Source organism: Hesperophylax consimilis, chromosome 12 (genome assembly GCF_061612785.1).
Source record: "Hesperophylax consimilis isolate HC1 chromosome 12, BYU_Hcon_1.0, whole genome shotgun sequence".
Lineage (NCBI taxonomy): Eukaryota > Metazoa > Arthropoda > Insecta > Trichoptera > Limnephilidae > Hesperophylax > Hesperophylax consimilis.
Genome location: NC_142847.1, coordinates 27,996,687 through 28,020,965, shown reverse-complemented (window position 1 = coordinate 28,020,965; position 24,279 = coordinate 27,996,687). Strand labels below are relative to the sequence as shown.

Sequence of the window (24,279 nt, the reverse complement as noted above, 5' to 3'; positions counted from 1 at the left end):
ATAAGAATAATGTAAATTACTGAAATAGTAACGTGTTCTTGGGTCTCTGTGAAAGATTTGAATAATCATGCTTTACACTATTTGTTCATTTTTAACATCAGTACCTACTTAACAAAACAAAAACACAAAATTATGATTTTGGTATTGATATATGAATATCAAGAATAATTATGACATTGGCTGCTTGCTTGATTTTCGTTAAAACTTCTGTTTGAAACCAATGTTTTACCTTTTTTTCGAAAACCGCTTTTTACGAAAATTGCGTGACACCAATACTTGCAGCAGACCCAACAGTAGGGTTTAATTTAGACATCATAAATATTGAAACCAATGAACTCTTATCCGGGTAATCACCAATCTAATTAACCATTACTTATATTTATTAATTCGTATATTTATAAAATCATTTTTAGCTGCCATCTTTTTGTACGATTGCAAAGTTCTACCCGAATATATTTACAATCTAGATGTTGTCTCGGATATACCTCTCCGATTTTATTTATCTGTGACATCTGTTGACCTTTTCGATAAGTTTAGAATAAATATTCAAATTTATTAGGAATACCTTATTGTTAATATAACTCTAAATGAACATATGAAACATACAGACAAAGAAAATAAAAAAGTTAACGGTCGCAACTGGGACTCGAACCCAAGTTTATAGTTAAGCTATCACCAGATAGAGATGCTAAACATTACTTTTACCATTTGTAATGTTTTATAAATCTACACTGATGCTTCAAAAACTCTTGAACGGTGAGCTCTGACCTGAAATTGGTAGGTATATTTATTTTATTTTTTTTATTTGGTACAATATTTTTTACATTTCAAAGTTTTCCAGTAATGTTGGCCTCACTGGGTGGTTTGCCCGTGCTGAGGCCTTCATTTTAAAATATAAAAATATAATCTACATAATACATTAATGAGAAAATAATACATTTAAAATATAATCTTGTGTGTTTGTGAGTGATGTGTGTTTATATTGGTTTTGTGTGTTACGTGTAGGTTTTATTTTTATTTATGCTATGACATTTTGATAATATTGTCTTTTTTGTTCTTTAATCCATTTTGTAATTTTGTGTGTGAATTTATTTTTATTTTCCTCAATTTTAATTTCAAGTTTTACACTGTTGAAAGCTTTTATAGCATGGTATTGGTAGTGTCTTTGTCCAAAGCATGAATTTACTTTCGGAGTTTTTATGTTTTCTTTGTACGCTTGTCTAACTGGTCTGTTTATTTTTGTTAAATATGTAGTTTAGTAATGTTTCAACGTATAATTGGCGTATATCTAGTACGTCACAGCTGTTGAATAATATTTGGTCTGTATCAGACAGTTTATGTTTTTTTAGTATTACCTTTAAGATCGTTTTCTGTGCGTATATTGATATATTGTTTTATATCTTCTTCATTTGAACCTTTTCCATAACGAGCCATGAATCTCTGAAATATTAAATTGACAGTAAATGATAGTACAAATTTAATATTTGATACCAAGAAATTAATACGGAATGCTAACTTTTTAATTGCGTTTTACATTCTCGTATTTAAAAAAGATAAACATAAGATTGATTAAGCCCTAAAACGGAATTAAATAAAAATTTATCAATATTAATCTCCACGGAAGTTGAAACTAAATTGCTCATCGACCTACCAAGGCAATGTCTTATCGAATTTACTGATAAACATTACACCAGTAAATGCAGTGAATGATTTATTATCCGTTTTCTTTTACTACCTTGGAAATATAATTTCGATACATGGTGCTACTTTTTAAACTGATAATAAATTAAAAGTAGTTTGTTTTCAGCCTTTCCGTTCCCGACATTACCGGTATTAGCTTGTTCTGAGGTGATCCAAGAGGTTCGTAAATACGTCATAATTTAATAAAGACGAGACAATACCCCAAAATAATACCCAGAATCTTAACGACGTAACTGAAACAGCCGTGCACAAAAATATGCGACGCGCGGCCGTGGTGTATACGGTTGAATTTGTGGTATCAAATATGTGGGAATCTTAACGACTGATGAAGTGGTGAAAAACAAAATTCGGCAAGCGGCCCGGCGCTATGGACCGACCCACGGTCGACTTTGCCCTAGCAGGCCTAGAAAATCGACCGTTCAGTTTGTTTTAATAATTTCTGATGAACGTATTACTAAAATCTAAAATATTTCTAGAGGGATTCCTCGGGAATTTATTAATTCATCGTTAAGAAAAAAAATCAGGTGTTTACCGCTAATTTTACAGTTCAAAAACCTTTTATAAACTTTTCGAACCGTTTTACATAAAATATTTTATGGTAAGGTCCTGTTTTATTAATTTTAAATATAAATAACTTACATACCATAAGTATCCCACTAGAAACATCAATAAAAACATTTGAGATTTTAGTAATACGTTTATCACAAATAATTAAAGTGTGAGAATCGAGCAAAGCCCCGATATCAGTCTTCTGTTGCCTTAACATTGAAAATTAACAAATGATTCTGATTCCCGGTCCGTCTCAGCTTTTGATCAAATTATGATGACAACCACTCGAACGATTGATAGAAATTGCACGAGTGGACAGCGTGACCGTTATACTTGACATATCACAATTTGATGAAAAGCTGAAACGGGCGAGAACCGGCGTTTAACGGCTACCAACATACAATGTTAAAAAATCAAAATAGAGCTTGTCATCGATATGATGTCGTCTAATGTGACAAGAGTTTAAAACACTCCTACCATAAATATATTATTTGACATGTTGATTTACAGTACACCTCAAAAACCTCGAAACAATACTGAAAAGGGTTATTTGAACCGACGTTCATTAAAGATTTACAAAACCTTCGCAAAAATTAAAAAGGGTTTATTATTAAATTGGGTGACTTTAAGTGATTTGATCCAGCTTACAAATTAATTATCCAGGGGAAATTAATAATTTACCTGTTCGAACCAGTCATTCACTCAAATTACAAATCAACAATAAACATATTTTTCAGTAAAAATAATACCGACTGGTTTAATTTAGTAATTTGTTGATGACGAATTCAATTCATTAGTGTTTTTTTTATTCAATATTTAGAGCACTGATGCTAAGTCATCTTAAAAATCAACACGTGAAAAACAAAATCTTTTTTACTATATTACATCTATTTTTTTACTATTAAACATATATTTTTTACTCTATTATATCTATTTTTTTAAACTATATTATATCTACTTTTTAACTACATTACATCTATTTTTATTAATACAGTGGAAATTGGTTATAACGATCACGTCAATAATGAGCATAATATTCACGGCTATAATGAGCAATTGCCAAATGATACTTTGTGTTCAGGCTTATCTTAATATAATTGTTGGCTGTTATAACGAGGCTGATTCACTGATATACGGTATATACCTTGGAAATAATTTTGTCAACACAATTTCTATTATATGAATGGATCGTTGGGTCAAAAGGAAACTCAATTATTGGGAATTATTCAAGAATTAAACTCGAAGTAAGTAATAACCATTGGACCTTATTTGGCCACACTTTGGCCAATTTACTAACGCCCGCGAGCTCAATCTGTCCAAAATGTGGGCAATTTGGAAAGATATTTTAAAAGATTTATTGTAATTATTTCGTTAGCTCCAGGCGTGTCGAAATCTTCGATTATTCATAAAGCTAACTTAGTAATTTTACACTCTAACAAAAGATGTCTCGCATCTCTTCCGAATTATTTGTTATTGACATTCCATTAACAGAAAATATGAAACTATTTTTTCTGACAAATCATTGATCGTGTGTTTACATATAAAAAATTCATGTTAGAATTTAAATTTATAGCAGTGCTTATCGACTAGGCCATAGACAAAACACAGAAGTCATAATATTAATTATTTCTCCAAGTATGTACCACAGACGGCATTTTAAAAGTAAATAAGAAGCAGAATACACGCCTTATAAATTTAACGTTTTTTTTAATAATTTTTTCATGAATCCTAAAAATATGCGATAAACGATCAAATGTAGGTGCATTCAATGGCTCTCTAACAGTTTAAGCACTTTATATGTCTCCATATTAAAATTCGGCAATATAATATTTTTTGAAAGAGAACCAATCCCTTTTTCTAGCGCTCAAAGGCTGAACTTAATTATATATCAGAATGCTCCAGTGGTTTTAACAACAACAAAGAGGCGGCATAGGCACTACCTGTTTAAGGGTGTGTATAAACGTTACAAAATTTCCGCGAGCTAAGCCACGAATAAGGGGAAAGAAACAAATCAACTGCAAGCGGCGTTGGGCGCCATTTGCGGTTTTGTCGTTCATTGCCCATAATTCACGGATCAGCTCGCGGAAATTTAATCCTGTTTATCCGTAGGATAAGATTGTCGGCTAAATGGCTGTCAAGTAACTTTTCAATTCTGAATGATACTGAGAGTATTTTCCACTGTGGAACGTGCCGCAAATATACTAGATGTTATTTTAAATGATTACAACTCACCGTCAATTTTATTTTAAAAACCAATACATATGTTTATGAAAGTACCTAGTTACGAGTACCTACATCCCAGAACGGAAAAAATTATGACAGTTTTGCACAACCTTTTCAGCAGAGGGGCCGCTTTGCCTATTTATCAAACAGCCTAATTCAAAATTAAACGTATCTGTTGTTTTTTGATTTTCGTGCTCTGCAAACCGGCTCAACAAATTTAGCTCCATTTGGGACATGCAGTGTAAAACCGTATAAAAAATGAGTTCCACCAAAATTTGATAGAACGCATTGAGTTTCATCTCGTAGTTTCAGTAGGGAAGTGAGTTAATGTCCATTTTCAAGATTCCATTTCGTTCATTCTTTTATTTTTATCATTCAATCAAGAAAACAAAAACGTAATTCAAATTGACGTATTTATTTAAATATATAGCAATGAATATTCATAGCATAAAGGCCTCATATAGTTGACATTTTCCAATTTAATTTTTATGGGTGAGTTACGAAGCGTAACAGAGAGACTAATTTTCATAGGAATCCTCCGCTATGTACCATATTTGGGACATATGATTGTAATGATCACTATACTGCAGCGACTATGGGGTTAAAAAGTGTATTCTTAGGTAAAGTGGTGGGTTTATGTCTTATAAAAGAACATTTTCTTATATAATTGAATAATTTGTAACCTGCAACTTTCCCCTCTGGCGTACATGGAGTGTCCAATAGAGCTCCCCACAGTGGCGCTCCTGTGCAGGCTGTGAGCACTCATCCTCAACCGGGACTCGCGCAGCCCCAGTGCTCCCGTGACCATAGCGCCCCCCGGGGGTCCTAGGAAGGGGGACTCTGCTCGGGCCCCCTCGTGAGGGTCACTGGACTCTTCGTCTATGGTTCCCGGCCTGAAGAATAATCTCTGCGATGGAGGCACTGATATTTTTGATAGTTCTTCATCTGGTTCGGATTTTGTCTGTGGTGTTGTCATCGTGTCTTTTTTTCAAGAATCGTCAAGCCATCAAACTATTCACAATAATTTTCATTTTGTTTTATTTTTATGTGATTTTTAGCATTGAACACTGTTATTTTAATTAGGTTGCACTTTTCTGTTTATTTTTCACTTGAAATAAATTTTTTTTTCTCAGTAAAATTATACGGAAAGATATTATTTTTAAAGATTTTGATTGTTAAGTACCTACCTACTTTACTAAAAAATGTTTAAATAATAAATTTATATGATTGCCAAGTGAAATGTGCTTACCTTTACCAACCATTAAAGAGTATTTACACGGAGAAAAATGTTTAAGCTGATTTATTGAAATTCTCTTCAAATTATTATTCATACTGTTAAAAAAGGGACTGCGAGTCGCTTCCTGATAAACTGTTGGTAAATTCTTAATAATATGAACACGTGTTCATCCACCCGCGTTGGTATTAATAATATATCATGAAGAAATATAAAAATGTTAGGACGTTTATGAAAACGTGGACATCGTGACAAAAAAATGATATTTTACTTAAAAGTTTTTCAGGATATCTATCAATTCATTCGTTATTGGCCTACAATTCCGTTTCTAACAAGAAAACGAATAATTTGAAGAGATTTTTAATAAAGTTTTCTCCGTGTAAAGTTCTAATAGAAAAATTGTTGTCGTTAATAGTGCATATTATCTTGTGCTCGAATCATTATTCTCGTGAAAAGGCCTTTAAATCCTGTGAATTGCATCCACAAATTCAATATTTAGTGTGGTTAAATTGAAAAATTGTGCACACAGAGGTGCACACCTATAAATTTTAAATTATCTGCAGAGAATTTTCAAGAAACAAACATTATCAAAAGAAACCAACAAAATCATAAGACTTCCTTTCGTCTCTCTTCGTTAACCCGAACGAATCAATTTTTTTTCATTTACATTCCATTTTAACATCCACTCGGGCATCAAAAATTTTTGAGATAGTTAAGTTATAATAAAAAATTTATTTGTCTTTTGATACAGACCGCGATAAAACGACAAAATGAATTGGTGTTAATAAAAAATAGTTTTATTGTTAGGTACCTATATAGTAGATCACATATTATCAGGATCAATAAAATATGAATTTTGCTGAAGTGGTATTAGAATTATGCTGAAATGGTATTGGAATTCGGAAAATCTTATAAATAACTTGGTTATTAACAAATGAAATATTTTATAATAATTATCTTTTTTGACAATTCAACGTTTTAATCATGTGACTTAACTTTACCATGTAAAGACTGAAAAGCCAGCATTTTTTTTCAAAACCATTTATTATTTATTATATAGATAGAAATCGGTTTAAAAAATATAACTGTATATTTTAACGATCAATCAATCACAAATTTTTCATTTTTCTTATGTGATCCCGATTCCCAGACAAAAAATTCTGGAATTACAAAACCAAAGTTTTATGACGCGTTTTTTCGGAGAATTTGAACAATTCATAAAATTTAAACGTTAATTTTCGGGTTCTGTGAAAGTCCTTTCTGTTGTTATATACTTATAGGCTAGTATCTTGATAGAACTGAAATAATAACAGAACTTAAAAAAATCTTTCACAGAACTTGAAATTTGAAGAATTGTTCAAATTCTCCAAAACAACCCGTCCTTAAACTCTATACCTTAAACGTTTTATCAATAATTAACATCAATACGTGTCAAAAATTAATTTCGACCTAACTTCCATATTTGTTAAGTTATGTAAATATTTGTCCCTGTCTTGAGTTATTTAGATCAGCTACAAATCTGCAAACATTTCAGGTAAGTTATAATACTCTCAGAATAATAATGTTGGTACCTCCATAATATGTATCTAAAGTTTTTTTCATTCCCTTTTAAGGCCCGGTATATCGGTGGAATTAAAGCTAGGCTTGGTTGTAATGTCGAGCTTAGCGCGGATTGAACATAATCCGTATATAGGTCGGAAAGCCTAGAGACCATTAATATTACACGTGTTGTCTTTGATTTTAATAGAGGAATGTGCTTAATTTTTCTTCGATGCAAAACCAAATTACTGTCTACGTGAGTGGTACATCTGTGCTCTTTGCTTTTAGGCGGGATCAATTCGCGAGTTGATTTTTTGATAAACTTTCCCGACTTCAATCAGCATGGTGCTAATTGAATGTTAAATAGTATTTTTTTGCTGGAGTCAATGCATTATTCATGAAAATAGTCAAATAAACCGCTGAAAACACTGTCAGAATGTTGAAAAATTCCTATTATAATACCTTACCAGACTATTTTTCTATTTTTGATTAATTATCAATTAATAAATAAACATCTCCCATCGCTCTATGAATATAAGAGTCCATACTGATAAAATCGGGCAATTTACGTTATTCCGGTGAAAATTAAACAATTAATGAAGTAAAAGTCATATTTGCCATTTTTACCGCTATCGCCTCGATGTCTAAAATCCGAACTATTCTGTGGCTTACCGAGGCTTAAATGGCCGATTTAGCCCGCTTATATTTGAGTGGGGAATGTGGCACATAGTGAGAATACGGACCGACTGATATACCGGGCCTAAGTATCACTCGCGGGTATGACATGCCATGTTTAGACCTGAGCGTGTAATGATTATAATTACAATCTGTACACGGCGCAGGTAGAGAGGAACAGCTGACTATTATATGTTAGAATTCGGTTATTACCTAGACCTCTGACTAATCTCAATTGAGATGAACCTGAGTAGGGGTCGCTGACCCCAGATGATTGGTACTGTAGGCCCGCCCAACGCAAATCTTCCTCGTGATGTCATGCTAATAAAAATTCAAGATTCGTTGGGTATTACCGTACACACTCGTTACAGTGACACTGGATAATGATTTGCCTACATGGAAGAGAAACTTACTAGAATAAATTGTCAAGAATAAACCAGAAAATCTTTCAAAAGCGTTAAAAACTCTGAAATGGTGAAAGCTAACGTTATGGAATTTTCACTGCTTTTCTTGTTACGAATTTTAAAGTAGAATGCTGATGAGTTGAATGCTTTTCTCAATGTTAATTTTTTCAGGAAACTAGTTGAAGTCTCCGGCGTTGCCCGGATTCACATAGATTTTCTCGAAATCAGGCGCACTTGAAGTGAAATGACACTAAACTGCGCTATATAAATGTAATATTATTATTAGTTAAGTGTGCAAGTGTAGAATAAAACTGTAGATTTTTTTAACAAATCAATTCCACACTTTTCTTTATACACGGTTTCTGGAAACTCGTACTACAAGCAGGAAATGTGGTGAATCTTCATCACATTTGGTGTCGATTTTGTAGAATAATATTTTTGATATGAGATTTCAGATGTTGGTGTTAAAATTTAAAAAAATCGTTCGACAGGGGTTAATATCAGCTGTTTAATATTTTAAATTGCTCCAAAACTGTGTTTAACCCTTCAGTTGCCGAATTTTAAATAAAAATCGAAATACTCAGACCGATTTTTTTTTGGTAATCTACGTGTTGAAAATTAACCAGGTTCCGGTTTATACTACTAGTTTTCTGACACCGTGTTTAAATAGATAACATTATGGGCCAGTTTGTGCAAACAATTCAACACCATTCGGCAAAATGGACAAGTCTATCGACGCTTTGAAAGATATTTGTATGTTTCTAACGTACCTACCTACCTAACGATTCGTAAAAATAAGATTTTTACGAACAACTTAATATAGCGTAGAATATGCATCGTCTTTGTATGCCTGACATTTTGAATGTATTAGTGTATCTATATATATTAGAAAGAATACATGATTCCAAGAATTAGGACAATTTCATGCAACATAAAAATTGTAAATAATTTCATACCAGGTTCGCAGAAATGCCAAAGAGGTTATTCTGTGGCTTCATTTATAAATATCTTTATATATATTGTGGCGAATTCGGAATGTCTGTTGTACGCGTATCAATGAATGTGATGGACAGTGAGTTACTGATAACACAAAAAAACAGTAAATAAGAATATATGTTGGGGTATTTGTTTACTTGGTGGTTTCTCGGATGGTGTAAGAGACGATTTTTTTCCTTTAAAATACGCTCAAACTATGTACAGGAGCACGATTCTCGACGAAGTCATTCCACTCGAACAACGAATGGTTCGACCCACTCGTCGTTCGAGTGGAATGACTTTTGAATTTTGGCGTATGAAAGTATATACCTTCGACGAGACTCGAGAATTAGATCGTCGACCAATGTATGTACTTTCGACGGAGATTGCGAGTGGCCTGGATTGGAGAATCAATACCCTGGTCCGTCGCGGGATTCATATAAAATGTACTGTCAGTTTTGCTTAAAATGGTTTTTATTTATGACAAAACATATAATAGTGTAAGATGGGATTTTTTCGTTTGCGTTTATGTTTTGAAGGTCACGTCGCTCAGATGTTGGCTATTTACATTTATACATGATTGTAGTTTGTCCCGAAAACTTTGAAGAGCGTCAGTTAACATCTGACGTAAAATCCTAACGATTTCCCCCTGAATTTCATCATGGTCCTTGTCAACATATATCCCCACAAAAATAAGTCGCATAAGATTAGATCATGAGAGCGAGAAGGTCAATGAATATGGCTTTATTTGGAGATAAGGATTTAATTTAATGCCTGGAAACTGATACCGTAAAACAGCAATTGAATTACGAGCTATATGTGCAGTTTTACCTGTAGTTAGTAAAAAAAAATCACTGTGCTCTGGTTCCACCAACTAAACTTTCCACTCTAACACACAAATCAAACGAAAAACATGCGGTGTCCATGACCCTGTAAAATATTATTTATGGAATTTTATATAAAGGGTTTTCCAATAAGAGGTGTTATTTTGAATAGCCCGCTATTTCGGTAGATGTTACTTTAGAAGCTGTCTTTTTTAATATTTTACAAGTAGAAACTACGTCATTAATAAAAATGAAATTATCAAATGCAAATCATCTTGAGTGATGAGGCCCATTTCCACCTCGGTGGCTTCGTCAACAAGCAAAATTGTCGCATCTGGGGCTCGGAAAACCCAAGAGTTATTGTTGAAAAATCTCTCTATCCTCATCGTGTGACTGTTTGGTGCGGTTTGTGGTCCGGCGGAGTCATTGGACCTTACTTTTTCTAAAATGAGGCTGGAGCAACAGTTACGGTGAATGGATTGCGCTATTGAGAGATGATTAATGATTTTTTATGGCCGGAATTGGATGGTTTTGATCTAGGCAACGTTTACTTTCAACGCTACGTGCCACACAAGCAACGAAACCATTGATCTTTTACGATTGAATATCAAAATAACACCTCTTATTGGAAAACCCTGTATGTTGTGAGGCTGATAGAAGAGGAGTGTTACGAAGAACCTGGCTAACTGAATTTGGTCACTAATAAGATATAGGAGAATAAGTAAGCAATTCAAAGTTCACTGATAAAGTAAAACATTTTGTAAAGTTCATTAAGTTGCGGTTAGGTGGTCTCACCTCATGATAATTATTCGAATGAGGAAAATCTTTATTATATTACTAGCGCAGACCCGTGAATAATCACACCATAATATGTTAGTAAATCTATTTAGTTAGTAAATAACGCTTTCTTCATTAAAAAAATCACCAGATCTGACTTTACTTGTCAAGTTGATTAACCCTAAGAAACTTAAACAAAAGAAATACACATTGCAAAAAAAAATTAAAAATCATTTTCTTATAAAATATTATATTATAGGTAGGTACTTTATCCGGCATGTCTGATTTTTTGACACATCAGTTCCAATTATGAAAATATCAATTTAAATAATTTTCTGTTTAAATATTACACTCGTATATTAAAGGTAGGTAAATTTTACTTTATCGCTTTCCTGATATCTTGACACAATCATATCGAATTTCAAAAATGACACCTAAATTCAAAACGTATCCGAGTTCATTGAACAGATTTACAAATCACTCACAAACAGACCCTCAACCGAAATTATGATTTAAGATTTGTGACTCATGCAATTGATAATGGGATTTAATGTGATATTGCAGTAGGTAAGTAATTTACGGAGAAAAATGAGTAGGTATTGCTAACTTATTAAAATCCTGTTAAAAATGTGATAGCATGCCATTTCCTAATAAACTATCAGTACTTTCATAATATATCGGAATACGTGTTCATACAGCTGAGTTTATCCTAAAAATATTAAAATCTAAAGACGAAATACGAAAATATTAGAATTTTTATAAGCACGTGTTCCGAAATTGCCATAATTCGTGTTTACCAAAAGTTTATTAGGAAATCCGTCAATTCATTCGTTAAAGGCCTGCAGTCCCGTTTTTAACAGGAATACAAATAATTTTTAGCATTTTTCGTAATATTTTACAACAGTAAGTTTTCTCCGTGTATTTGTAATAATTAATCATCTCAGTTCAACTTGTTGGCTTTGATCCGTATTAATTTTGAAATATTAAAAATAATGTGGAATGATAATTTTAAGCTTAGAATTTGTTTTTCCTATTAAAACTTGACACGAAACACAGCTTTTTGTTTTATTTTTTGCCACGTAACTGAATATTGAAAATTCAAATAGCTTAAAATTGAATTAAAGCAGTTAGCTGAAAATATTTTAATTTACCTAGAAATTCTAGACAGAACAATCGGGCAAAAAATTTTGACAGAAATCACAGTTTTGTTTTTTTTCTGTTTCAGAAAAATACAGTTGTACGATTTAGAAATTCTATTATTAGCAATCGTTTGTCATCATAATTATTAGCTGTAAAAACAGCATTCCATGGGATTGACGATTGTTCAGAAAGCATTCAGTACCTAAGTACAATAATTTAGCTAACAGTACCTATTTGTTTGTCTACTTCTAGATGCTCGTGACCTCTAGTCTCAGTGGGCGTTGAAGAGTTAGAGACTAAATTGCTGCCAAAAAACACCATTTAGAGTATTCTTCCGTTGGCAAAGAATACGTTGATAAACTACAAAATATCAATCATCAAATTATTTTCATAGGATTTCCTAACAATAAACAAAGTGATATGAACTAGTATAATAGATATAAAAGGTAATATTTATTTAATTTAATATGGTTGTTACAATCATTTCAAGTATTCTTCCGTTGGCAAAGAATACGTTGATAAACTACAAAATATCAATCATCAAATTATTTTCATAGGATTTCCTAACAATAAACAAAGTGATATGAACTAGTATAATAGATATAAAAGGTAATATTTATTTAATTTAATATGGTTGTTACAATCTATGGTGAATATTAATTAATGTTTTTTTTGGTTTGCACACTATAAACTTAAAAACTACTGGACTGATTTCGCGGAAAATTTCAAAATTTATTCTTATTAGTGCCAGGAATGTTTAGAAGTTTTCGTTAGAATGGTAGATATTGAATAAATGTCTATATAATGTATTTTTTTAACAGTGACAGTTAGTGAATGGTAGACAAAATCGGTGACAACTGAGGAAGACATTGCACGATCTAATGAATCATATACTTACGTGCGGTAAGATGTAGCGAATGTGATGAAAAAGGAAAGGGGTGTAAGTAGAATGTATGACGTGGAAATGAACGGTAGAAGTAATCGATTTCGCCCAAGGTATCAATGGCACGATCAAGTAAAACAAAAAATACTTCTAAAAAGAAGGATTTTTCATTGTTACGATAATATTATTGTCACCTTTAAAATAGACCCAGTTTTTGGGAAAACTAGAATTCACAACTTGAAAACATTACTCCAAATCGTTCATAACCCCTGGCAACGAAAGTTAATAATAAATTTAAATGAATTCGAATTAGGTTTTTATATGCTTTTTGATAAAATATTGCACTGAAGAAAAATCAGGTACTATTTATTAATATCAATTTAATTTAATAAAGTCGTCATAATTAATAATAAAGTTGAATTATTGCGAATTGTTTTTTTATTCATTTATCTCGATAAAATATAATTCAAATGGTTTTTCAGGGCCTGTCTCATTAGGAAATTCCAGTGTCTAGACAGGTGTCAATTAATAAAATAAATTAATGCCTTTATCTTGGTATACATACAGGCAAATTAACTTTGTTCCAGATTAGCACCAGACCGGTTTCACCCTTCTAAAATCATCTTTAGACTGTTGAATTTATTGAAGATTTCGAATATTGAAACCTCTCAGGTTAATTTGTGGTTTAGAGAACAAACAGTTATTACCTGCTGTGAAAATGTGTTAAAATCGTCGTGGCTTCTTTACTGTCAAAATGAGAAATAAGTTCTAAACGGTGTTTAAAAAACACTACGCTTTATATTCAAATCTAAAAGTGTATTTCTTTAATTAAAATGTGTTTTTTTTTCGCTATCTGTAATTCTAGTTCAGTTGAGCCATTTCTTAAACTTGTTGTGTTTTATTTCAAAATGTTTATACTGCAAAAATTAGAGTTTATTTCTAATAGTAAAATTTGAAAGCGTATTTTATCTCCTTTCAAAAACAGTTTGTAGTTTTGGATCCGTTCAGAAATATTCCATTTATTTGGATTTTATTTAGAATTGGAAATACGCAAAAATTCTCTCACATTATCCCACAAGATACCACAGGGCAGAACAGATGTTCTAGCACAGCTTAGCATGACAAGAGAAAACTTGGTGCTGAATGAAATTTAAAAACAGTTAAATTTTTAACTGCTTTTTAAATGACCATAAAACATTCTGATATAGATCTGATATTTTCTCATATGTTTTGTAGGTTATGTGATTAAGTAGATGATTAATCTGTCGCATAATAAAAACAAATTGAAAAAAAAAATCGGGTATCTGTGATGTGCGTTATTCCTGCGTGAAATTATTCACGTTCAATGAACTCAAATTCGTTTGAAGTGTAATTTTCAAAATTGGAACTGCTTGTGAGAAGAATTATAGATTCAGACAAGCGATCAAATAGGTACCCACACTTTTTTAATATTTTCACTGTCGATTTAAAAATTGGAATTATAATATCCCGTAATTTTTCAAGGGTCTGCGCTAGTAATAAAAAGAAAAATGAGTAAAGCTAATTTATTAAAAATCTCTTCACGTTAATTATGATACGGTAAAAACCGGATTGCAGGCCGCTTCCTAATTAACTTTTAGTAAATTCCCAATATATCATATTACATGTTCGTACACCTACATTTTCCTTGATAATATACAATGTCGAATTGCAGAATATTAGGATTTTTACTAACACGTGTTGGGACATCGTGATAATACATTCGTATTTTACTAAAAGTGTATTAGGAAACCGATCAATTCATTATTTAAGGGCCTGCAATCCGTTTTTAACCAGATTTCGAAAAATTAAAAAAATCTTAATAAATTAGCAAATTTCATTATTAGTAATTTTTCTCCGTATACGGAGCAACGACAAATTTAAAACGAATGACATACCGGAATTATAATTGAGGAACTCGATTATAGTATAGGTGGCCAAATTTTGTACCATAATAACCTCTTTGGTTGAATCATTAATTTATTATTATTTTCATCACGACACACTACCACTTTTAACCTCTACTACACCGGGTATTTATATCGTATTATACTCGTATTAAAAAAACGTTATTTATTAAAACTTGCACTAGGTATTCCATCAGGATCGACCATAGATCAAATACGACACATCAATTGGTTCGACACAATATATCACAATGTACATCGCGACAAGTTAGAATATCTCATAGTAAATAACTTTAATAACAATGCGATCTATGTGAATCATTTGGAGTACAGTTAAACAAGATTGGCATTGTTGTTCTGTCACTAGCTTCACACTACTAACTTTAACTTCTGCACTAACAAACTGTAAAGAAAGATGAAATAACTATGGAGATCAGTTCTCCAAAAGGCTTTTTAAAAATTTTATTGGTTCCTTCGTTGTGGGAACAAAATAATTACTTGATAACGTTTTGTCTGAGAAAACTTACCGATATAAAATATTGCTAATTTATTAAGAATCTCTTAAAATTAAAAATAATCCGTTTAAAACAGGATTGCAGGCCCTTAATGAATGAATTGATAGGTTTCCTCATAAACTTTTAGTAAGATACGAACGTATTTTCGCGATGTGGATAACATGTTCATAAAAATAATAATTTTTCCGTATTTCGTCATTGTATATTATCAAGGCAATGAACACGTTTGCCAATATGTTATGAATTAAAAGAATTCAACTATAAAATAATCTTTTTATTGGAATACCTTTTTGAATAACTTTCGTAGGTTATACCCATCGATTTAATATATTTAATTATTGATGATTTCATTCTAGTCTTGTAGAAAAAAATCAATAGGTGTTCCGTATAAATAAATATCGGATTAATATATCCGGGACACTATCTAGGTTACAAATAAATTCTTATGGAATTTTGTAACCATACAAAAAGATGGCAACCAAAAAACAATAGAGAAAAATTAGTTGGGAATTGACAAAAATTACCTAAAAAACCAGATTACAATTGCGGAGTGGTTGGTTAAATGCGTTGTCCCGGTCTGAAACCCAGTTGCGACCGTTAGATACCTTTTATTTTATTTTATGTGTCTTGTTCTGTTTCTCGTTTTAGATTTATTATTATTATCTTCTTACTCAACGATTAAATACATAAAATAATTGTTTAAAATTGGAATCGTTTTAAAATCATTCCTCGTTCAAAATCATTTATTTTTGTTCCTTTAAAAGTATTGTCTTAGAAGAAAGAAGAATTGAAAAAGGAATACCGACGCCAGAGTCATTTGTTTTATGCTTCGAATTTTCGTAGTCGTTGAAATCGTATGTTATTCGCAGTAGTATCAATAATTTCGTGAAAACGTTCAGTCAAATAGTGTAAATATCATCCCCAAGTTAAACAGTGTCGTGTGTTGAATATAAACATAGTTCGTGTTGTAAAAATCCAACATTGGTTGTGCTCTGAATCTGTGACCCTCGGAATCTTCCAGAAACCAGCAGGACTCTAAAAGAAACAAACATCTTCAACAGGTAAAGGCTTCCTTTCCTCTCTCCTCGTATTCCTTGTGATAATAACAGGATTGATTGATTTTTTTGGTTCTTTTCGTTTAAATACAATTCATTTCAAATACCAATCGGGTATCAAACCATAAGTTTTATATAAGTGAGCTCTGTGTGTACAGTTCTACAATCATATGGGTACATACAACACTACACAGTTCAAGACTTCAAGATGAGCAATGAAAGTGGTTGATTAGTATTACACCCACGTGCTACTCCACTCAAGAGCTTACTATTGTTAAATAATACTTGGCAGCTGATCGACGCACAATCCAGCTACTTTCTTCCTTGCAAATAATTTGCGAATATTCAAGAAACGAATACGCAATCAATCAAGATGAGATAAAACAGCAATCAAATGTGCTTATGACTAATTAAAGTGACGTCTAATAATGATTAATGTAATCTTATCGCATGCATTCATCTTTTGGCACGTCAATTGGAATTGGGCTTCTTATGGGCTTTTTATTACATTGCGTAAAATTAATTGAGCCATCGAATCAAATAAGAGATTTTTGGAGACAGGAATCACAGCGGGGTTTGACATTATATACGAAATGAAGGACTCTACTAAACATGAACATATAGGTCAATAGTTCAGTATTAGTTACTCTCTGACGTCAGCAATACTTTAAAACATTTTTTCGTATTAAACTATTGACAAGTATGAGAGAGACGATAAATTTAATATGGGGCCGTTTCGCTGAAAAACAAAGTTTCATTGGGCCAGTTACACGTTATAAAAGAAAGTGTTCAATGTGAGTGGCGCTAAAACTCTAAAAGTCCTAGTACGATCAAGGGAGTTTTTTTGGTGTGGTAGCTCTCTATTCCCCATCTATGAAGTTTTTACCTGAAGGGCGTGCTTTTGTAGATATAAGGGCTGGAAGTTTCGCCCTCTAGAATTTTCCAGAACAGTCATTTGAGAGTATTCGAGAGCATTCCACAACATTCCAGAACATCCCGGAACATTGTGGAATATTCGGGAATAGTCTGGAAAGTTCGGGACATTCTGGAACATCCCAGATCATAATGCACTAAAAACGAAATTACAGGCCATTTCCTGATAAACTTTTAGTAAATTCGTAATCGTGACAATACATTGGTAACTCTAAATAATATAAAACAAAGTCAGTATTCGCGTCTGTCTATTTGTGTGCTCAGTTCTTCTAAACTATGCAACGGAGTTTGGTAGGGTTTTCTCTATCATTTAGAGAATTTCTTCCGGAAGGTTTATATATATAAAACATGAATATTATATTTATTGAAAGTATAAAAAAAGTCAGCAACGCCAGGTACACGTAAGCTAGTTTATAATATTTGAGGGTAAAATATAGTCCCGATGAAGTTTAGATGAAGCTTTATTATCAATGTTCTACTATTTCAGGGCAATCCTCAAACACCTCACCACCTTATAATACATAAAATTAACTGTAATTATGGAAATAATAACCCTCCATGTAAGTGTGAAGCCCTCGAGTGCGTTAAATTTATTAAATATTTAGGCGTTATAATTGATAATAACCTCAAATTGAAGAACCAGATTGAAAATTTAGCTAAAAGAGTGCACACCCTGATTCACACATTTATTTCATTACGGGAAATTAAAAAAAAAAACAAAACATAAAAACCATATACTACGGGTATAACCTACGGTTCCATTGGGTAGGGAGGTGCAGGAAGAACAACATTAAACCCGTTATTGAAGGCACACAAATCTATTTTACGTCTTATTATGAAGAAACCTTTCAGATATTCGAGTGACGCTCTCTTCGAGGAATTTAATGTACTAGATGTCCGACAGTGCTATATAAAAAAATTGTAATCCATGTTCATAAAAATAAAAACAAAATGAAAACAGCCGAACACAAATATCAAACCAGAAGTAAGGGAAGGAATGACCTTTCCGTTCCAACAAGCAACAGAGCGGCTTATCAAAAAATATTCTCATATCTCGGTCTAATAAAATCCCCTCTCAGCTAAAACTGTGTGAATTGTCATCCTTCGGTCCAAGAGTGACAAAATGGTTGTTGGATCTAGGCAGGACTGATTCCGAAATGATACTAAAAAATGTAATTTGAAATCACGAACGCCTCTATGTATCTTTATGTATCTTTTTTATGTATCTTTTTATGTATCTTCGTTTTAACATACTTATTTTAGCTAGTCTTAAATCCTGTATTCGTCTAGGATAGCTTGAAACTTGTAAATTTGACTGTCCTGAAACGGGAATCCTTCCTAGTTGGACAGTCAAAATCATAAAATGTAATCAATTATATATATTATATGTAATTATATTATTAAAAAAAAATGAATAAATAAATGGAAATCAGAAGAGAATATAATTTAAAACCCATACAAAAACCTACAGTCTTCCTCGGCACAGGAATACCTATTGAGAAGGACTGTAAATAAACTAATTTACTTTGTATTATTAAATTATTAAAAAAAGGTTATTATTTAAGTATCGAAGTATTTGTGTGGCCTTCAATATAAGATATTTCGAATCTGTCACATCACACAATGATGTCTTGAATGTTTAAACGACTGTTTCGATAGCAAAAATGACGAACATCGAAATGATCAAAGTCATTGATACTCCGATCTGGATTGCCCACATAAATTATGAGTGATTCTTTGGTAAAAAAATATTTGATTTATTGGTGTGTTAATTTAAAAATATAATCTGAAACAACTGAAAATTAATCAAATGGGAAATGGACGATTATACATCTTTGACACTGATAACAATGTGTTATGCTTGTTTATTAAGAATCTCTTCAAAATATTAGTTATCGGGTTATAAACGGAATTGCAGGCAATTAAAGAATGAATTAACATGTTTCCTGATAAACTTTAAGTCAATTTTGAATATATTATCACGGTGATCGAACACGTGTTCCGAGTTCCAACATCGTGCTAATTTATTCTCAGTTTATTAAAAGTTTATCAGAAAACCTGTTAGTTTATTCGTTAATGGCCTGCAATCTCGTTTTTAACAGGACTACTAATAATTTGAAGAGATTCTTAATAAAGTAGCAATACTCGCTTATCTTCGTGCCAAGTGAAATTTTTCACAAATTACATTTTGATGTTAAGTGAGTAACAGTTAGGGAGAAATAGAAGCATTTTTTTTCCATTTGCACCTTTTGGAGAATGAATGCGACGTTTATTAAACAAAAATAATTTGTCCAAAAATAGATTATTATTTTGTATCTCTTGAGAAAAACGCATTTATCACAAATTTTAGGCTACTATTGTAAAATATGTTGGCTAAAAATGAACACTTCAAATATTGTTAAACCCGTTTTACACTGTTAAAAAGTTTGGCAGATTTAAAAAATCAGCGCGTTCTGCCCGTCCTGATGACTGGAGGGCACTAGACCACCGAACCACTGGACCACTAGACTAAATGATCCTATCCTCGCTGATTCCCGCACAGAAGCTGGATGCTCGTTTCAGCGGCGAGTTCGGATGGAGGTGGGCGCATACACTTATGCAAACCGTGTAAAACGGGCTGCAGTGTGAAAAGAAGCTCGACTTATTTTAACATTCTCAAAAAATACATTTACTACAATACATACATTTGTTACAAAATAAACATTTATTACAATACATACATTTATTACAAAACATACATTTATTACAAAACATACATCTATTACAAATCTTCTGTGTTTATTAATTAAAATATAACACATTTAATAACTGGTTTTATTGACGATGTACGTATTACAAGAAAAATGACAGCAGTGTACACAGAGCATAGAAAAAAAAAAAAAAAAAACCAAATGGGTTGCCACACACAACATGTTGCCAACTTTTAAACTAACATTATTATTATAGAAAATACACATTTTCACATTACAAACATACATTTTTAATTATGAAACCTTTTTCATTTGAACGCCTTGTCTCATGAGAGCGGGTCGCATCTACGACTCGTGCTTGAGTTCTCGGCTGTGTAACGGTTTGTCGACATCTGTGTTTCCTCCCTCCTACAACATAGGTATCTTCAAGACCCATTTTCACTACTTCCTCTACTCAAAAACACCCTCCACATAGCATTCCCAGTCGTCAATGTCGATTTCATAGTTAAAATAGTGTTCAAAGTTAGTATTTTTCCAAGCCCGCCAAAACGATCGTAATCTGACGGGGTACGCGTGACGTCATATGGATCTCGGTTTTGTAGATAATGAATAAGTTCAATATCACTCGGGTGGGTATCAAGATTTCGTAAAATCATGAATTCTTTTGAAATAATTGTATCGGAATCGGTTTAACTGCTGTCAGAACACGCCGACCAATCACAGGGCGTTTGAGTGTCTTACGTTTTTAATCTTTTTTAAATGTTGATTTATTAATTCTACATAAAAATAACTACAAGAAAATTTATATATTCAGAATCAGCGTTTGTTGATCTATATGAATATATATTTTGAAAGCAATTTTTTCACTCTAGTTCTTTATTACGATAATTGTCTACGAATCCCAGCGTGCTCAAATATTTTTTTGGTGGTTTTTTGGTGGTGAAAGATCATCATTCAGAATCCAAACATTGCTTTAAATGAATTTTTGAAGAAGAACACCTAAGTTGAGGATGCCATAGTCTCTCTGAGCAGTTGGGACTCTTGTACTCAAACTCAAATTAAAAAATATACCGTTAATTTTTAGAAAATATTGTATGGTTGGGTTGGGTTTTTGTAATGATTTCAGAAACCTAAACGTTAGTGCCACTTAGCCTAAATTAACCTACATTACGTACCTACATCCGTACATCATTTTCTTTGTCGATTCATTTCACAGGAAAAGCATAATTACTTTAAAAAAAGTTAAATATATATAACTTTCCTGAATCGGTAGAAATAGGAGTGGGTACTGCGCTGAAACGTTAGATATCAAGATAAAGGGTATTTGTATAAGTTCTAGATAGTATTGACATACGAAAGAATCCATGAGATCCCCCTTAATCGCTTTTTATATTTACATTGTTTGAACCTAATTTATTTTCATTTCTGCTTAAATTGATTCGAATTGAAACGTAACATATTTTAAATAATTGATCACTTATTTGATAGAAGCAAGCTTTAACCACGCGATGTTTGCTTCAAATTATTTACATGATACATTTTAAACGCTTCCAGTTCAGAATCACATCACTTCACCGTAATGAATCAATTCGTAAAAAAATTACTTAATCATAAAATAAAAACCAATAATTAAACGTCAACCCTCTACTTGTACAACAGTATCAAAATCTATAGGTTACAGATAAGACGAGACAATACCTTAAAATAAAGCCAGAATCTTAAAGACGTAAGTGATGTAAGCCATGTACAAATATATGTGACGCACGTCCCTTGTGTACTGGACAAACCTGTTGTTGAATTTGCCCTATCAAATCTATAAAATAAAGTGGGAATCTTAACGACACAAGTGATGAAGTCGTGTAAAAACAATATTCAGCGCCCGGCCCGGCGTAATGGACGACCGTAGGTCCACATTGCCCTAGCAGGCCTAGAAAATCGATCTTTTTATAGGGTTTATTTTAGGGAAGTTACTAATTCGTCGTCTAGAAAAATAAAATCTGGTGCTTACCGCTAATTTTAAAGTCCAATAATGTTTAAAAAAATCAAACCGTTAAACATAAGATATTTTGATGGTAAATCCGATGGCTTAAATCCGAATGGGTCCCTCTGGAACCATTTGAGATTTTAGTAATTCGTTTATCAAGAATAATTAAAATGTGAGCGTTGAGCAAATCCCCCGTTATTAGAGCCTTATGTCACCTTAATTGTGTACATATTTCAAGCCGCCTTATTAGCAGGTAATCTAAGGATACATATCGAAATATTGACGTAGGTAATTTTATAAAGAAAGCTTACCCCAAAAATCTTCGTACATCGCTACTGGTGTTCAGATTGTGTACTCCATTAATATTCTCCATCTTGTAATCCAATTTGTGACACTTTTTTCACTTATTTCTCTGCACTACATTTTCCAATGAAACTGGATTATAAAAACTGCCAATTGAAAACCACTTAAAGAACGACATCGTTTGGCGGGTTCCAGCCTGTATCTGCTGATTTGGATTTAAATTACCTCTAAGCCAATTTCGCTGATAACAATTTTTAAAGATAGTGTCTTAGGTGCCTGATTTCCTGGTAAATACGATAAGTTTAAGGTAAATCACACTTACGGAATGATATTCGAACTTAACGATATCTGAGCTAAGTAAGTGCATGCCGGTCCTACACTCTGTGTTTGACAAGGATTTTCCCGGGGCATTAATACATCTTCACTTTCACAATATAGCGCAGTTTTTCCTGGATTATTATCGATTGTGCGGTGACTTCATTTGCAACAAAATCTTCAGAAAATTTGTGGTGTATATTGTGGCAGGTCTACTAGTAGCTTAGTAGACCTGGTGAAAGATAACCATTCAGAATTGAAACTAAGCTTTTCCGATATCCTCATTGAATTATTTGGCGGTTAAAAATAAGCCAACGTAGCACAGTGGCTTAGTGCACCTGACCGACAGTCAGAAGGGTGTAGTTTCAATTCCCATTTATTTTTTCTCGGAAGATTTTTTCAAGTTATATTTGTTTTTTAGGCTAGTAATTATTGCTTAAAATAATTTGTTATTAAGAATCTCTTCTAATTATTGGTAATCCGAGTAAAAACGGGAATGTATTCCAGATAAACTTTAAGTAAATTCCTAAAATATTGGAACACGTGTTCATGCACCTCCATTTGCCTTGATTATATTTATTCGTGATAATATAATCGTATTTTACTAAAATTTGCTCCCGAAACGTATTAATTCATTCGTTAAGAGGCTGCAATCCCGTTTTTAACCGGATAATCATTACACCGGATACTCATTTTTCTCCGTGTATGCGAGGAATGGCAAGACCGTGCGAGCGAATCTATACTCTAGCGCTCTGGTCTCCTTGATATTATTGCCAAGAGTGTAGAGCAGGCATTACATTATTATATATAATTTTAACAAATTACGCAGTAATAATACTCTACAAAGATAAAAAATACGTTTCCTCTAAAAATGACGAGATAATTTGGATACAATTTTTGTCAAAGTGAACTAGATTAAATCTTAATCAAAAACTTTACACCTTCTACTGAGATTGATCGTTTGTAATGAGAATCCTTATTCATTACTGCGAAATAATAAATTTCTCTGGCATAACGTAAACGTCCCTGCAGTAACATATCTTATCATACATTACATATTTTATTTCATTTCTTAGAAGAGGTTAGTTAATTTTAATGTTTTTCTATTAGAAATATGCTGCGTTACTTTTATGATGTTATTGTAACTTTTGGGGGCTTTTTATTATGGGACAGGGACGATTTTCGTATTGTTCCCGCGGCCATTGACAATACGCACATTGTGGTATCTCCCATTTTACCTCAATCCTTTAACGGTAACCCGGTCTCTTTGATAAAGTGCACCTTGGTTGTCATCGGATATGAGGCCACATCTTCTGGTTCCACAATGTGTCTTCCCAGGTCTTATCTCTCCACTCCACGCCCCCTTGGTTCCCTGAAGGCCCCACGAGAGAAGGGGCCTCATCTTTTCTATCCACTCCCACCTTGGTTCCCTGAAGGCCCAACAAGGGAAGAGGACGTCATCTTTCCTCCCTGAAGGTTCCACGAGGGAAAAGGGACTCATCTCTCCTTTACACTCTTCTTTGGTTCCAAGAGGATTTAGTTCATACAAATCTTTTGCAAAACAAATCTCAAATTTTGTTTTAATTTTGTTTGTTTGTTTTAAGCAATAATTCTTTTCAACTAGCTTTGACTGTA

The 24,279-nt window shown here is 32.6% G+C and overlaps 1 protein-coding gene across 6 annotated transcripts in view; it reads right to left on the bottom strand.

Annotated features, from left to right (window-relative positions):
• LOC149419420 (G protein-activated inward rectifier potassium channel 3-like) overlaps nucleotides 1-22,493 on the bottom strand; it is a 56,544-nt gene extending 34,051 nt beyond the window's left edge. For 3 of the 6 annotated variants that reach the window (XR_016302898.1, XM_089638288.1, XM_089638292.1), the window contains exons 1-2: nucleotides 19,766-19,865; nucleotides 5,157-5,668 (exon numbers count right to left, since the gene is read on the bottom strand). Coding sequence is in view for 5 of the 6 variants with exons in the window: in XM_089638288.1 (XP_089494414.1) it covers nucleotides 5,157-5,449 (293 nt within the window). In the remaining variant the exon portion in view is untranslated. Of the gene's footprint in view, nucleotides 1-5,156; nucleotides 5,669-14,840; nucleotides 14,856-19,765; nucleotides 19,887-22,337 lie in introns of those variants that run through there. The other 3 variants (XM_089638289.1, XM_089638290.1, XM_089638293.1) reach the window with 3 other exon arrangements.
• Between the last annotated feature and the right edge of the window lie 1,786 nt (nucleotides 22,494-24,279).